Source organism: Monomorium pharaonis, chromosome 5 (genome assembly GCF_013373865.1).
Source record: "Monomorium pharaonis isolate MP-MQ-018 chromosome 5, ASM1337386v2, whole genome shotgun sequence".
Lineage (NCBI taxonomy): Eukaryota > Metazoa > Arthropoda > Insecta > Hymenoptera > Formicidae > Monomorium > Monomorium pharaonis.
In genome coordinates this window covers 1,985,263-2,002,504 of record NC_050471.1, presented here as the reverse complement: position 1 = coordinate 2,002,504, position 17,242 = coordinate 1,985,263, and the positions used below count along the sequence as shown (strand labels likewise).

Here is a 17,242-nt window from a genome sequence, read left to right as displayed (position 1 = left end):
AAAAAATATTTAAACTTTTTTTTTTTAACTTACATTGTGTAGTACAATTTCAGTAAACGAATTTAGCCCGAAGTTTTGGATTAGCATAACATTTCCAGATGCGAATAATACTCCTTAGGAACGGGCACTTTCCGCGATTCGCGAGCTGCATTTCATATTTTACATACGACGAGACGGGGAATATTTAACTGAGCATGCACATCCCTCCGGATATGCGTTACCGAATGCCTTCGTGAAGTGAATCGCTCGTGAGCGAAGAATATTTCAGCGACGGAGAGAAACGACGGAGTCGCGCGTCGCGATGTCAGGCGTCATGAATAAAAAATTGGCCGGTGTATCCTTTTACGTACCCGGCGCCGATTCGCGATGCGGTGACCGCGTCAAACTGGTTCATGCGTTGCACGGTTGTTGCTCGTAACAGGCTCTTTATTTTTATCCAACGTGCCCCCGATATCGCGAAGAGCTCTCTCGTAACAGAGCGCTATATTCGGATAAGGAAACGCGTCATATACCATTTCTTTTGGTATCTACGTGTCCCCGTTGATCGACACGTCAACCGATCTACATTTGGTTCGCAATTACGTGTCGCGAGATGAGTGTCCTCAACTTGATTCGAGTACGAACGGTGTAAAAATCCAGTCATTAAGGTTGTATGATCTGTAAGGTCTCTGTCAAAAGTTTAAGAAACGTAATATAAAGCTAATTAACATATATTTAAGACGATATTTTTTATTGGAAAGTAATATTGATATTTTATTAAATAACGGTTCTTTTTTTTAAGAGCTATAGAAACTTTTTTATGTATATTTTCTCGTATGTAAACTTTTGCTTTTAACGGCTTTTAGAAAGATTGTACTTTAATTGCAACTAACAAAAACGGAAATCTGAAAGTATGAAAATTTTTAACAGTTGAAAAAATAGTGAAACTTGATGAATTTCCATAAGAGCCCATCCTATACAGCACAACATCTTACAAAAGCTTTCTGAAAGATGTGTGCTGTGTAAGATGTTAAAATTCAAATTGTAATAACTTTTGAACAGGCCTCACAAACTTTTTCAAACTTTGAACAATGCTTTATTAATATAATATTTATCATTTGACAAAGTTTGAGAAATATGGCATTTTTTTTCTTCTAAGGGGTTATACAACCTCAATAGAGAGAAGTTGCGCAGTGTCTCTTTGTATTTGCACCGAGATAAAGTTCATCGCCATGTCATTAACCGATTAGTCGCGAGTCGCCGTTAAGCAGCCCACTTATATAACTTGCGAAGGATGAGTCAAGAGATGTGTAATTGCCAGAAATTATTTTCGTTCAACATAAATTGCACTTAGGCATACATTTTTGAGGAAAATGCAGATTTTTAGCAGAATAGAACACACTTTGCGCTTTTTTTAAATTATGATATTTAAGGAATATCAACACATGTTTCATTGTAGAATAGATTTGTTTCAAGTATGGTGTAGTAACGGACACGTGAAGTAAATATTACAGCCTGGAAAATAACCGAAATTGTGAGATAATTTCTCGTTGCTCAAACGACGATGAGTTTGTTGATAGGAGCGGCGAATGGAGAAAAAAACATTTTATACAGCATAAAAAATAATAATTTATTTTAGCATTCAGCGGAAATATAAACGTACAGTACTGGGAGTTACATCTATATCTGAACGAATGTAAACGAAAGTTGCGTAGTTCGACAACAAATTGCATCACCAAGTATAGCCAAGTGCAAAGGACTGGCATACGCGTGGTTTTGTCATTTATATATGTATATATAAATCTCTCCTAAATATTATAAAACACTATTAACGTCCTTTGTGCCTAAAAATGTATCCAGGGAAAAGAACGATGAATTGTTCTACATCTTTTTCTCTTCATGATCGCTTTTATCTCTCTTTCCTATATATTCTATATTTCTAACGAGCTTTTCTTGCCAGATCGTCAAATGTACAGGATATTCTCTGCGCGTGACGTATGCACTTAAATTGTCACGATTCGCTAACAAAAAGGTTTATTGCAAATACTGAATTCACTTATCAGAAATAATTTAAAGCGCAGCTTTTTAAGAGGTGCTGTCAGTGTAAACTAAAGTACAAGTCGTAAAACGACTTGGGTGGTTAAATTAAATGATTTATATTATAATTAATGGTTATATGATATATATCACCGTCTGCTGTACGTGTACGAAAGGGACGTTAAGAAGGAACCGTCGTTCTAAAATGTTATTGTTTCCTCTAGACAGAAAATGCATTTCTTTTCCAGAATGCACCTAAGCTAAATCTGCACTTGAATAAATCTATATATATGACAACGTTATATAAAATGTACGCATAATCAACGGGGAAATTGCTCACATTAGCATTTTACAGAATCGTCACCGCGCAATAATACTTACATTTATTGTGTACATGTAGTATATATGATAATAATACGCGTAGCAAGTATACATGTATACGTATATGCATGTAATAGTACTAATAAATCGTACAACAAGCATTTCCAGTATGGCTAACTGAGATACGTCACTTTTAATTCGCACAATGCAGATGCACTCGCCCGTATGATAAATCATCAATACTTATAATAAGTTAACAGAACTACTATTACATAATTTTAAGCGTGTTTCGTCTCGTTTATCGCGAAATTGCACTTTTTTTTTTAAAGGAAACTGCTATATCACGTGTTACCGCATCATCATAAAAAGTACTTTCGTGACGCTCTGAATCCTTATTGCGTAAGCGTTAGTCAGGTAAGAACTTGATAAAAGAGGATTACACACAACCGCAATATAAGTATTTTACGCTACGATATTATATGAAGAAAAGACATAACAGACATAATAGAGGATCAGTTTTATTGCAGCGAAATAAATATTTGATATTCGCGGAGAGAATTTTAATATCGTCCGTTTCTGTGCTTCAAATTAGTCATGTGTTATTTCTTAGTCTACTTTTCTGATAATTATTTCATTTAAACGACCTAAAAAGAGGTACAGTACAGTTAACTATATATTAAACTGATGTCAACGAAAGAACTTTTTGCGGCGTTTTGTATGTGCAGGTATATATTACACCTAGCCACGTTCAGACTTATGTTAAACCTGAAACCAGTCCTGAATCATCAGCCTGGACCAGCCTGTACTAAACGAACGTACCGAGACACACGCGCAACATAAATGGCGCAACAAGTGTATTTTACTGCTATTCTACCCACGTAAATTAGAGCAATGGGACACGTGCGATTTCCCCGATACACCGTGCCGTGTCGAAAACTCACAGGGAACATCTCGACAACAGAGCTACAAGCAGTCCTCTCTCAGAAATATGTATCTAAAATATATTCACGGTGCTGAAAACTAATACGATACACGTAGAGCTCCCAAGGGAAGAATAGATCTACGCGAGGGAAATTTTTTTACACCTTCCGCATAATCGCGCATATGCTTCTTTCACGGTGCCTCTTTGAGTTTTTACAGTTTCATCTTGAATATGTCATCTAAGACAAAGTCCGTTTTCTTGCCTCATTCGGTTAAAAAAATCATAAATATATTATGACACATAAATATTTGAACACGCGTTCAAAATAAGAGTTTAAAGAATTATTTAACTATATAATATTATGACAAAATAATTATTACAGAATTTAACTAATTCTTTAAATATGATTGCAAAAATAATACGAATCTTATAAATTTTGCTAATATTTATAGAGAAATAATAGAGCAAAATAATTGTCCGTACCAATTTACAAAATAAATTTTTTAAAAAATCCACGCAATGCTGAGAAAACGTTGTGTATTTTATGAGTCACAAAACGAACAATTGCTTAACGGAAAAGGAAGTATCGCGTCTTTCCATAAATTGACGGAATCCGTTCACGGTCGGGAATATCCAGACCGCGTTGCAGTTAAAGCACTCGAGGTAGAGTAGCGGGCGGTCTGTTTGCCGGGCAATTCACCGCGATCCTCCAATCCTTTCGGAACACACGGAAAATTTGGTCATTCAAATCCACTCGTTGCTTTTATCGGGATGAGCGTAGACCGGCTTATTGGAACCGGATTTACGCGCGTGGCGTATCTCGCTTATCGGAACACGTTCAGCTAAATGAATAGTTTCAATAGATAAATTGTGATGCCATAATTTCTCCTCAAAGCTTAAAGTTGCACAATGAATTTGTGGTTTGAATAAAAAATTAAGTTTTTAGCAGTAGAAAATAACAAGTAGCGATATGTTGATATTTTATGTTGAACAATCGGACTTTGTCTTTGAGATGAAAATTCAATTCGTACGTACACAGGGTTTACTTCGCGTGTAAACGTGCATTAACAAGCGGAAATTACTTTCTAGGAGGCGTTGTGTAGCGTTGTAAAATCTATTCCTCTATTGGTAGCAAAATCAAAATGCTTACGCAGGGATTTGACACGCGATACGGTTTCTTTGAGACTCGGAGCAACGACGACTCGTAAAGGCTACGTGTATTTATCTATATGGTACAGTAAAATACGAGCTGTGGGGTTTCTGGTTTTAATACGAAGTGATTAATACCTGAATTCTGCACGTGATCGGCTACTGCAAGTATCTGAAAAAGAAAAAAACGAATTTGTTCTAATTAGAAAGATTTATAGAATATGATTAAAAAGTATAATAATAAACGCGATATCACTGAATTTTTTCGAAAAATATTAATCCTAAACTTAAATTCTTGTTTATATAGTTATTACATGTCTGGAGAAAAATGACCATAATTATTCTTATTAAAAATTAAGAAGTTTTTGTTTCCCGAAAATATTTAACTTTTTGGAGTTGTTTGAGTTTCATGAGCAGGGAATCATTTCAATATAACTAGAATTTTGCCTCACTGACCTGAGTAACGCCCTCCCGTCGTTGAGAGGAACCTTCTTTGACGTCCGGCGGTTTCTCCGATTTCGCAGTTTCGCGAACAAGCTCCCGGTAATCATCGGAGTCCTGCGACGTCGGTGTTCCTGGGGCTCTTCTCTTTCTCAGCGTGTTTGTATCGCGGTCCGCAGCAGTCCTCGCGGATTCATCTTCGCCGAAAGTTTCCGAGTGAATCACGGTAAAGCCGCCCAGGAACTGCACCGACTTTTTCGCGTTGGTCTTAGTGAACGGCGCACGTGTCGTCTCCTTATCGGATATGTGCAAGCCGTTCTTTTCATACTCCTTTATCTTCAATCCCATTTCCGTCGTCTTACGGACTGGATTCTTGGGAGGATCTTCCGGAACCCTCGGGGCGAACGTCGAAGGGTGAGCTTTGTTGAACAACGTTTCGGGGGGGTCGCAATCGTTTGATTTAACGCTCCCTTCGCCACCGTTCGTTTTCTTCTCCTTCGCCATTACTTCCGGCCGCTGCCAGCTCCTCGCGGGCATCGCATGGCTCTTCGTGAACTTACACCTAGCTACTTTCTCCCTATCGTTAATTTTAGAATGTCTCTCGACGGTCGTCGCGTCGCACCGAATCTCGTAATACTTAACGAAACTCCTAACTTTACCCGGGGTTATCGTTACAACGTCGCGAAACGATTGGTCATTACTTACGTTAGCTACGGGCCTGTTATTGTCATTATTATTACAAGGGTAGTTTACGGAAGTAGTTTTCCTAGCTATGGCACACTTATCGTCGCTACTCATCGTATCATCTAATAATGCTAATGCCGACTGACTTGCGATACTCCCTCGATCATCGTCGGCCTCGTCCGCGATTACTTCGTCAGTCTTTTCTTCGCCACGAGTGTGAATCTTCCTCGAAGCTCTCTCGCGTCTCCTGCCATTTTCCAGGCTCTTGTTGCGCGACGTATCGTCCGCGGTCGCCCTGAACTCTCTACTGTCGAAAATCTTGTTCATCGTCGCGGGCGCCCCGATGGGAATTCTCTTTTGGCATTCGTTCGCTTGCCGCCGCTCGCACCTAACGTTAGTCTTCTTAAGTATCGTCTTGGGGACGCGAACGTCTCGCGATTTTCTAGACTCTTGATTGGTCTCGACCGCACTCTTTGTGCCCACAGACGTTTCCTCGATTCTCTTTACATTGATTTCCTCTGTTTTAATATCTGAGGAACTGTTGTCGATATTTGTTTCGGAATTGTCTCTTGCAATTTTATTTTTGATAGTGCCGAACGACTCATCGGGCTTTTTAATCTCGGTATTTAGACTTTTTGTGACTTTTTCACTAACTAGCGTAATGCCATTTTTAAGATCTTGAGGCATTTTCTCGATCTTTATTTTCACGAGATCTTCTTTCTTCACGATTTTCTCAACTGTCATTGTATCGTTGTATACTTCAGTAATCTTGGTACTTGCAGGAACGCTGCAAATCTCGTTTTTTCCAAACGATTTAGATGTATTTTCTTTCTGTCTAAAAATTCCATCGCCAATCGAACTCGGACGACAAATATTTTCATCACCGTCTATCTTTGCTGGTAATTTCTTATTCTCGGGACTCACTATTTTCAACTTTATATTATTAAAGTTGCAGAGAAGCTCATTCAACACGTCATTCTTCATGTCACTGGCACTTTTATTCTCTAATTGCGTTGACTTTACGCTTGAAATTTTAATCCTTTCTTCTGTTTTCTTGGAGCTTTTTAAAATTTTTTGACTCTTTGCGTCGATTTTTATCGAATTACAAGAATCATTCAGCGACTGTTTATTTTTCGCGATATCTAATTTCTGGATTTTGTGTGGCGATTTGTTCGTAACGTTTAATTCTACGTCCATACTTGAAGAAATTGTGGCAGAAATCATCGCGCAATTCATCGAAGTGTCTGCTAAATCGTCAGACAGCATAGTTTCTAGAAAAGAATCTCGTCTAACTTTTACGGGAATATTCTTCGCAAAAATGTCCGCCGATGACGAAGCTGTCTCGTATTTATTCTTGGAATTTACGAAAGAATCGTTCCCTTCCCTATTCTCTTCAGGTAGTCGTCGAGTTTGTTGTTCGTTTTCGACTGACTTGTTTACGAGATCCTCGGTGAAAATGTTTCCGCTCGTTCCGTCGTCTTGGCGTTCGTTTAAAAAATTTTCGGCTGACTCATTGTAGAAGACTCCATCGTTCTCGGCAACGCACTTTTCTTTGATGTCATCGCTGGTTTTTTTTATAAACATTTCCTCCTCTCGGTGCGCTCTTCCTCGAGTTATTTTCGTCGCTTCGTCGATTCTGCAAGCCGTTTCTAAACTTTTACTTGCAAAGCGATGAGCGTCCCCCGCGACTCCCGAAGAAGCGTTTTTACTTTGATCCACTTGTTTTGCATCGTATCCCCCGCTCGTGATAGCTCTGCCTGACGTTACTGACGTTATTATATCTTCCCTCCCGGTTTCAAGAGTCTCATCGTCAATCCGTACGCCCCGCGATATCAGATGAGAGTCCTCTACGCGAATTTTCTCGCAATTAACGTCGTTATTTCTGTCGCCGCGATGCGCCTGCGGAGTCGTTTTTAATTTTGCGTCGACCTCGTTTGCGCCCGCCGTTATGAAAGGATCGTCTTCCCCGAAATTTTCTCTCTCGACACCCGACATGTATGATTTATCTCGTGTATTGTGATCGCGGCGATTTTCCGCATTCGCGAATTCCTCTCGGATCTCAGTCGGTTTCACAGAGGAAGCGGCGTTTTGTTTATCACATGGTACACTGATCTTTACGTCGCGTTTTGACGGGGAGGAACTTGGCGATTCGATCGCGAAACGCACCTTCGTGCCTGCGCGGCACTTCGAATCATCGTCGAAAGTATCACAACCAGACGATCTCTCGTTGGTTATCCAATTATTTTCGTCCACGCTACTTTCGAATCGGTAGTCGTTGAAAGGATCTCTCCATTTGCCCAGACACTTCTCGAAGGGGAGATTCGTCGTTGTCACACGAAAGCAGACGTCGTCGTTGTCGTCCAACGTGTGCGCTTTCGATTCCACTTCGCGTAAGTTCTGTTTGGGATCCACGGAGTCGTTTCTGTTCCACGTATCGAACACTACGTTCTCGAAATCGCGCAGAGTGAAAAGGAGCGATGGGTATTTGTTAGATGACGCGACATAGCGGGACGACGGAAACGGCTTCGACACCGTTGACCTCGCAATTGGGTCGCCGCTTGCACCGTTGCTCGACGTCGAGCTGTCTCTCGTGGATGTCACGGTGTCGTTGATGCGATGACTCTCGGGGTGCCGTTGCACGCCGTTTTCGGTTCTTGGACAGCTCGCCGTGGTGTCGCATTGCGGTTGGCCGATTTCGACGTATCCAAAATTGTTGCGCCGACATTTCTCCAGCGGTGGCGGCGGCTGCGGCGGCGGCGGCGGACATTTTTGCTGAGATATCACGACGTGGTCGTTTATGGTTTCCGTTGCACCGTTGTTCGCCACCGGCAGTTTGACCGGCGCGATTTTGTTTTTACGTTTCGTTCGCCGCGGTGGCACAGGTGGCTCAGTCGAATTTCCTTCGTTATCTGCCATGAAAAAAGATTTACGATCTTAGAGAAGGATTCTTTCATTTTGATAGAAGATAGAGAAACGAGGGATCCCGACTCGTAAACGATTGTCTGTCATATTAACGTAATGTTGGCGATTCTTACAATTGTACATAATGCGGACGAACTGTTAAATCCATGAACCTTTAACGCAAGAAGGTGACCACGACGGTGGACTGTCCGAGACATACTAAAGGTGATTCCTTAGAAATGACACACGGACTTCCCCTTCCTGCTACACGGCCAATATCAATGCTTATATATCATTGTCAAGCTTTAACGTTTTACGTATGTAGGATATAATTTTTATTAAAAGTAGAGACACAAAAATATTATGACATTATCAAGAAATATCCAAGGTATTTTGTATAGAAAGGTGCACGTAAAAGTACATGCTACGTATTTTACAAATCTAAATTTTAGTTTTATTTAAAGATAGATATACTCAACAAATATGTTATTTCGTTTTATATTTAAAATTATTTAAAATATTTGCTGAATTGTTAAACAAAAAAGTTATTCTTATTTCTGAAGTCTTCTTTCTAGTTTAAAGCAAGAGTTACGAACTTTTAGTAGTTCCGTCAAGGGCTTCGCGCTAAACGGATAACAACAATTTGATTACATGAGACTAGTGTTACTGTACGTACAGCACAGCTGCGTAAAGCCTGGCAAAGATAATAGTCTTTTCGCAAATAGAATTTTCTATGAAATTCCGTCGTACGCGGCCAATAATAATAGAAAATGTAATAAGTTAACGAAAAGTTATTACGTTGATAAAACTTTCTAAAATACCTAGGTTGAATAAGATTCAGTTGAATTTCTCATTTTATTTTTTAAAATTCTAATTATTGTGTGTGAAAAATATTGTTACATATTATATTGAAATATTACACTTTAATATTTCATCATAAATAAAATTTTAAAAAGTAAAATAAAAAATTAATGAACCTTATTTTTTATATATAAATACGAAATAGATACGCGCTTGGAAGGAACAATTTTGCTGCTAATAATTTAAATGGATACACACATATACAATAATTTTGAAAATAATTTTGTTGAATTATTAAATAATTGTGAAAGATGTTCAATGATGAGGAATGTTGGAAAATGTTTTAACAAGAAAGCATCATACACAATTATTTTGATAGTTCAATAAATATTTTCACATCTGTATCCAGTGGAATTTTTAAACACTTTAGCAGAACTGTTCTTCTCATGCGGGTTATAGCAGACAAAATGCAGATGAGTGAGCGTTCAGTAATTTTTTAATATGATTGGATTTTGCCTTTAGTTCTTTATTGGATCTGGAAGCAGAAACTAATCATAATGAAGAATCACCAAGTGCTTACTGATTTGCTTTGACTACTGAACGCGTCCCTATGTTACTTACCTAAATAAAAACTTGGCGACTTGTTCTACTGACGTCGAAATCCTCTATAGATAGCAACATGCTGGCAGATTTTAGCGCGTTATTGTCAACGAGATCAGTCATGTACAGGCTGTTGGCATTATTGTGATTGCCCATAGCGCTGGATGCGGCGCTGCTATATGCACTTGAGGTGTTCTGCACCGATGCTACATCCGTGGTTTTCTGAATGATCCACTTGTTCATCATACTTGACGTTTCCGCCTCCGACGATACATCGAATTTGATTTCACTGCAAAATAGAGAACCAAAGAGTTGAACTTTGTGATTTCATTGAAATCTATTTGTGTACGGCATAAAAATTAATTAATTTACAAAACTAATATTGTATATAAAACGCGTTTTAGACTCGATTTATTCGACATTATTTGAACAATAAATACACAGGGTCCATTATTTTACTAAATTCAATCGTATCGGATGAAGTACTCACTGTAAGTAATTCTCTACAGAGCCCTGGCCCTGGTCATTTTTCAATTCTAAGCTTTTTCGAGTAGCGGGCTGCGAAAGAACCAACTCGATCGTTTCGGATGAGCTCTGCAACATCTTTAGAGCATCCTCGTAGCGAAGGTTCAGCAGATTCTGTCCATTTATTGCTACAATCCGGTCACCTGTCGAGAAGTCGAGAAAAATTTAATCGAAGATATTTATTTTGTCTGTCATGATATTTGTAATTACGTTACTCTACTTGAGATACTTTCTAATTTAAAAATGTATTCATTTATATATCTTATTGCATTATTTTTTTCAATTTATCTATTCGTTAGCATGCGTCGTTAACTATAATTTTAATAATTTTGACTGCGAATAACTCAAGTACTCCCATTTTTACTTACGAACCTTTATTTACATTTCCGGCCATATCGGCTGATCCGCCAACCGAAACTGCCTGAACATAAACGCCACCGTCGTTACCCTCCATTACTTGCAAACCTATGCTACCACCGTGGCCGCGTTCCAACTTGATTGTGTGCAAAATTCGTTCCTCGTCGAATGACAGCTCTTCTAAACGAGCCATTAAAGATGTAGACATTGATTCGTCATCCGGGATTCGAAACGTTTCATCGTTGGTTCGTATATCGGTATCTGTCGAGGTAATGATAAATTTCTAATAAATGTAAGTAATGAAAATTTTTCACAAAATAAAAGAAGCTAAAAATTGCTTGCACGTACCAATATAATATTAGTTTAAATATGTATAATAATTTGTTTGGAAATAAAATTTTGATTACATGTTTCAAAATTTGCAGGAATTCGTAAAAATATTGTATAAAAACGTGATTCTTTTTGGATTTGTAAAACTTACTGTATGTAATCGCAATATTGCTATATTTTTTAATTATATAAGTTAACTGAAATTATTTTTATTTATATAAAAGATACGTAAAAATATATTTTTATATTTTTATTACTTACTTAACACGTACGCCTCCGGCATAGGTGATTCGATAGATCGCGCCGACAACGATTGAATAGATGATTCGGTATCGGACTTTTGAGACAGAGACATTGATTCCGTGTCGTCGGTAAGCGCGGTATCTTTCTGGACCAAGCTGCTGTAAATCGCTCGCGTTCCCATTTTCACACCCAATCGACGCGGCAGGCTGGGTGTACGAAAACCACCCGATTGCTTCGACGCACCGTAATTCGGTAAACTAGATGCTTTCATCTAGAATGATAAGAACATTATTTCGCTAAGTAAAGAACTAAATCTCTGAATAAATATCTCGAAAATTATTTTAATCCGAAACATTTATTAATAAATGTGAACGTTAATACTAATAAAAGAGTAATAATTAATATACACAACGATAATATAACAATTACTATGTAAAATATATTTTACTAGCAATTAATATATGTAAAGTAATTATATATTACCTTTTGCAATGTCTTCTTGACGTCCGACACATTCCAAACTTCATCCGGAATAGGAAACTCGCTCTTTCCCGAAAGACGAACTTTATTAATAGCGGCGTATAGTTCTTCAGGATTGTTAGGCTTATCTAACTGGTTGATGTTATTCGACATAACTTTTGGAAGCGAATATGTACATTCAGTTTCAGCCTCATTATCTAGATTAGGGCAGCTATAGACCTTGTCATGCTCCGATTTCATTTCTTTCGGTTCCAGCAAGATCTTATGCGGCGCCGTTAAGCCTCTTTCCGATTCATCCTCCGTATCTCGCGATTGACCCTCTGGTTCCAATCGCACATTTACCTGCGCATAAAGAGCATCCTCTTCGGACGAGTAAAAGCCGGGTTCGCGACCGGCGTCCTTCGTTGTCGTTACTACATTTGTGTCTTTCTGAGGATTTTCATTCTCTTTATTTTGGTACTCCTCCAGTTGCATCGGATAATTTATTCTCTTCTGCACTTTAACCGCGTTAGTAATCGTTATCTTAGTTTTACCGTCATCCATCTTGGATTTCAACGGTGTAGGTTTTGGTTCCATAAGGGGCACTCCAAAATCTGAAAAATGATCAATTTTTTCTAGTTGTCTTCATGTAAATGCATTTCAAGAAAATAACATCCACATAGGATTTATACACGCTGAGAAAAAAATCAATCAATTTAATTTAAACATGCTACAAAATGCTTGAATTTTAATTAAAGTATTTATATATTTAACTGAACTTCTACACCGTAAAATACTTGAATTGAAGAAATTTAATTAAGTTGAAAATGTATGAAACCTTATTTGTTATATTATTATGATTTATATATTGCTTATTATATTAATTTACATTAATTATTGTATTTTAGAAACTAACAAAAATTTAACAAAAGTAAAAAAGGGAAGAAATTAGCAGTAATTAAAATTAAGTTTCTGTGATTGTTTCTGTGAACAATTTGTCAAATTTTCAATTGTCTTTGAAAATTTCAGTTCAATTTTCTGCGTCGTTTACACGTCCTAAGATTTCCATAGAAGAGGAAGGTCAAAATTTGTACGGCAAAGTCTCATGATTTAGCTAGTTTCCTGTCGCGTAACTTTTGCAGAAAATTTAAGTTCTAAGCATTTTAAGCAAACCTAATCGGTAGGAAAGGGCGCGTGTACCTTTAGCGAGGCCCTGAAGCGACGTGAGCTCTGAGCGAAGTTTGACGAAGAACTGGTGATGCAGGGAAGTGAGCTTGAAGGCGAAGTAACTTCTAGAAAATAGAAAACTTTGTTATTGTAAGTGATGGTAAGTGCACGATGCAAACATGTACTCGATACACATTTCGTCTCGGACGCTCGATGTTGTTTAAAGACCGTATCAGACCAGTCGTTTACGTGGCATTTCTCGGTTGACGATCAAAGGATGAGTAAATAGAAGATAAGTCAAATCTCAATTGTAGTCAGCGTTCGCTGCATCGCGTGATTGGTTAAAATAGAACCGTCAACTTGGGACTCGTCTAGTCTAATACGAACTTAAAGCGCGCTTGAAATTGCGGCGAGTAAACTTACTTTCGATGATCCATCCGCAGTTTGAACTTGCATCGCTTCCCATTCAGCTTGCTGTGCACAACCAGACAGCTCTTGCTGTAGCTCAACTTCTGTACGTCCCGCCACTGAAACTGGGCCAGTTCCGTTCTCTCCCTCGGCTCGCCTCCCCGTTCCAGCAACTTCAATCCTTGAGAGTGTATCGCCAGCCACACGTTGCTCTCCGTTTTTCTCTTGATGTCCTTACTGTTCTTACTGTTAATACCGTTAACGTTATTAACGTTGTTATTATTATTTTTGTTATTGTTATTGTTGTTGTTATTGCAAGTTTCGTCGCGGCTCTTGACGTGCTCGTCCGAGTAGGGTATTATCGGCACGTCCTCGCGAGAGCTTAATCGCGGGACCCCGATCCTGCCGTAGGCAGGTTTCTCCTGCTGGTGATAAGCGTTTCCCGTATCGTCTTGCGTCGATACAAAGTCGTGGCTGTCGGACACGGCCGCCTTCCCCTTTCTCTGCCGCATCATCAGTTTCTCCAGTTCTTTCGAGTCTACCGTGGCGATGTAGTAGTGCGAGCCGTAATCCGGCAGGGACTGCGCGTGAGTTATGAACATCTCCTCAGCTTTGTTCGAGTCCAAGCCACGGCGGTCGCGGTGAGCGCGGTGTAGCTGCGCCCGAAGTGTATCGGCGTCGACGCAGGGCTGCGATTGATGTCGATCCGCGCTCAATATCAAGGACTCCGGCACATAGTGCTCGAGAAGGAAGTAATCCCCACAGCCGTGCTCCTGTGAAGGATACACAATAGCTCCGATGAAGCGGCAAGTCATGCTCGGATTATGTCGGAATTATTGTCAACTCTGCCGTAGTAGATCAAAAATCAATCTCTGATTATTTATTTAGGAGAAAACTAACTTGACCGTTGATTTCTAATATTGATAGTGGAACATTGTAGTTTAATAATTTATGTGACACACAAAATATATACTATATAATACAATATTTTTTATATTATATAGTTTTATATATACAGAAGGTATTCTGTAACTGACGAATACAATCGGGAAAAGGATGACTGGAAAAATAAGACGAAAACAGAACATAGAATAAATTTTTTTCCGTTTAAAGTATTTATACTTTAATATTTTTATGCATAATAATGAGAAGATTCAATTAATGTAAAGAAAACACAATTGTCTTTAAAAAAATATATAATTACATGTTGAATAATTTTTTTAAATACACAACTATTTGTTTTTATTGTACCATTAATTGATCTTATTAATTTTGTTTTGTGCATAAAAATATTAAAATTATCAAAAAATAAATAGTTTGTGAGATATTTTACACTTTATGTCAAAATATACTAATTTATAAGTTCAATTATTTCAGAAATGCCGCATTATACGAAAGAATTTTAATCTTTATTTTCTATTATTTTTTTGATTTATTTTTTCATTTAAAATCACTCTTTTACTGGTTGTATCACCAGTTGCGGAACACAATGCGTATATATAGATATATAGTACTGTTTACATTTAAACATGTAATTTAAGTAAAGTATTGACAGACGGACGTTAATTTCCTGGAAATTGAAAATCGAAACCTAAGCCGAATGTAAGGGAAGAGTGACAGAAGCGTAAACGAAACTCTAGAAAATTGGGACAATGAAACGTGAAAGAAGCGTTAACGCGTTAAAAATTTCGTTTACGCTTCTGTCACTTTCCTCTTACATTTCACTTATTATGTTTCAATTTTACTTTCATCAAAGTTGTAAAATACCATACAATATTTACTTCTTTTAACTTATTTTACAAAAAATTATAATTTGTCACTTAAAAGAGACATTGAAATCTTTGAAATTAATCGTCGAATTGATGTATTGAAAATTTAGAAGTTCTGTCATCATGAGATAAAAAAATTAATCGCGTTTTAAAGAGAAACGCAGTTTTTCACAGCTTCTCACTTCATTAATCCCTATTATCTTAAGAGCTTAACGATCACTTTTGAACATTTTTATTGTCCCCTATCGTAATTTTACTTCAAGTAGCGTATGAATCACTCGTTAACTCACATTGACGTTGTAGTTCCCAAATTCAGCTTGAAGCGCGAGGCCTGTCAAATTGATTAATTCGGAGTATGGACAGACCAGCTGCTGCTCCAGTATACATCGCCTTATTTGCAGATATAATAGATGTTTTGATATCCAACTCCTGAAAACAATACGGGCAAATTAGTCGCGGTCGAGTCGAACGTATTATCATTACCTTCGAACGAACCTGGTGCCACGAAGAGACGGCAGGAAAAATCGGAGCCGTAAATACAACATGAAACTGGTCGGTAGACCCAGCAAACTTTTGCTTTTGCCGCTGCTTAACCATCCTGGTGGCGCGACTTTATTTAATTTCGTGTCTGGTGGTAATATCGCAAAATCCCCAGCCAGTAGCACGGCCAGTCCTAGAGTGAAGTTTTCATCGAGGCTTTCCGCTTGAATAATAGCCTGGAAGGATTTACGTATACAATGTATAAAATTATATATGTTATATGACTCTCTCAGATTAAGTATATACATGTTAATTTAATCTATAATAGCTTTATTACGGATAAAATGGCGATATATGAATAAATATTATTTTACAGATGTGAATATAATTGTTTGCTATTAATTAGTGTAACTCGAGCAGCACAAATTTAATACACGTAATTGTGTTTTTTATTGATATTTCTATGCAATGCATATAAGAAGCGCGAGAGGAAAAACTGGCCGGGAAAATAGCCCGTAAAGTTACGATTCATCGAGGAATTATCATGCGAGACAAGCAATTAAATGCAGAGAGCACGAGTGTGCATTTAATTGCCTTAAAAGATTATTATGGCGCGACACGATACGCATTTCTGCCGCAGAGGTAATTTTCTATTGGCGCAAATTTACAGAAGTAATTCAATTTGACAGCTCTCAGGCGCTCTGTAAATCGACCATTATTAAAAACTACAACAAGATACTCCGGTCACGTTCAAAAGCTTGAATTAAGTGGCAGGTGCAGGACAAAGTTGCGAGCTTGCATCAGAGAACTGTATTTTTAGACTAGTGGAATTAAATGTTATTATATTATTTCTTTGTTGAATCTTTTTGTCTTTTAACATTTTTGTTAGAAAGAAGTCTAGTAAACAATGAGAATATTAAAAGCATTGATCATTAATGCAGTGGAGTGATGTCATTGCTTTTAATAATAATTACGATGACTTTGATTCACCTAATTATTTTAATTATTTATTTGTATTATTTTACTTTTAATACTTTCAATAAATAATTCAGTCGGAAAAATATTGCCGACCGATTCCTTCACTGATAATTTTATTAGTAGTATTAAAAGAAAAGTGCCTCTGTGGGTGGATTTGAACAAACGTGGAAGTATATTTTTTTATGGAAGAAGGAATTGTGTGTGCGCGCGCGATACGTCGAGATCGCATAACTCGTGGTTTGTGGATTTGTCGTATATAATGATTAGGCTTGGCGGTTCGCCAGAACTTCTCGCGAGTTCACGCCGGAATTTGTGGTCTCGTAAACAACCGGCCATGTCTTGGCTCTCGCGGCCTAAGTGCGGCTTGGAGAGCGACCATCGTCGCGCGGGCATTACAATCGAACCAGTTCCGTTTGAAAACTAACAAATGAAGTAGGCCTCCTAAGAGATTTTTGCCGAAATATGTACCGATAGGGTACATTCGTCCACGTGGGCGGTAAACGAAAAGTAATATTTTCACCAAATTGTGCAATATACCGTATATATTTCACCTTACCTATATGTGATACAATTTATTAGCGTCTTGAGACTTAACAGAGAAGAATCTTACGCGGTAGAAAAGTGTTACACACGTGGCAAAACATGGGATTATACATTTGAAGAAATATCACCGAAAATTAATTTCCAAATA

The 17,242-nt window shown here is 37.9% G+C and overlaps 2 protein-coding genes across 4 annotated transcripts in view; both read right to left on the bottom strand.

Annotated features, from left to right (window-relative positions):
- Positions 1-1,583: 1,583 nt before the first annotated feature.
- Positions 1,584-8,449, bottom strand: LOC105834211. The gene is made up of 2 exons (XM_012676523.3): positions 4,865-8,449; positions 1,584-4,580 (listed from the first exon to the last, which is right to left on the bottom strand). Exons 1-2 carry the CDS (start codon positions 8,447-8,449, stop codon positions 4,485-4,487), a joined length of 3,681 nt encoding a protein of 1,226 aa, XP_012531977.2. The 3' UTR covers positions 1,584-4,484.
- LOC105834222 overlaps positions 8,309-17,242 on the bottom strand; it is a 94,865-nt gene continuing 85,931 nt past the window's right edge. For all 3 annotated transcript variants that reach the window (XM_036287195.1, XM_036287196.1, XM_012676538.3), the window contains 10 exons: positions 15,589-15,809; positions 15,384-15,522; positions 13,340-14,097; positions 12,950-13,041; positions 11,774-12,363; positions 11,309-11,561; positions 10,733-10,978; positions 10,326-10,503; positions 9,857-10,124; positions 8,309-8,442 (listed from right to left, as the gene is read on the bottom strand). In XM_036287195.1, the coding sequence (XP_036143088.1) occupies positions 9,857-10,124; positions 10,326-10,503; positions 10,733-10,978; positions 11,309-11,561; positions 11,774-12,363; positions 12,950-13,041; positions 13,340-14,097; positions 15,384-15,522; positions 15,589-15,809 (2,745 nt within the window). In that variant the 3' untranslated portion in view covers positions 8,309-8,442. The remainder of the gene's footprint in view (positions 8,443-9,856; positions 10,125-10,325; positions 10,504-10,732; positions 10,979-11,308; positions 11,562-11,773; positions 12,364-12,949; positions 13,042-13,339; positions 14,098-15,383; positions 15,523-15,588; positions 15,810-17,242) is intronic.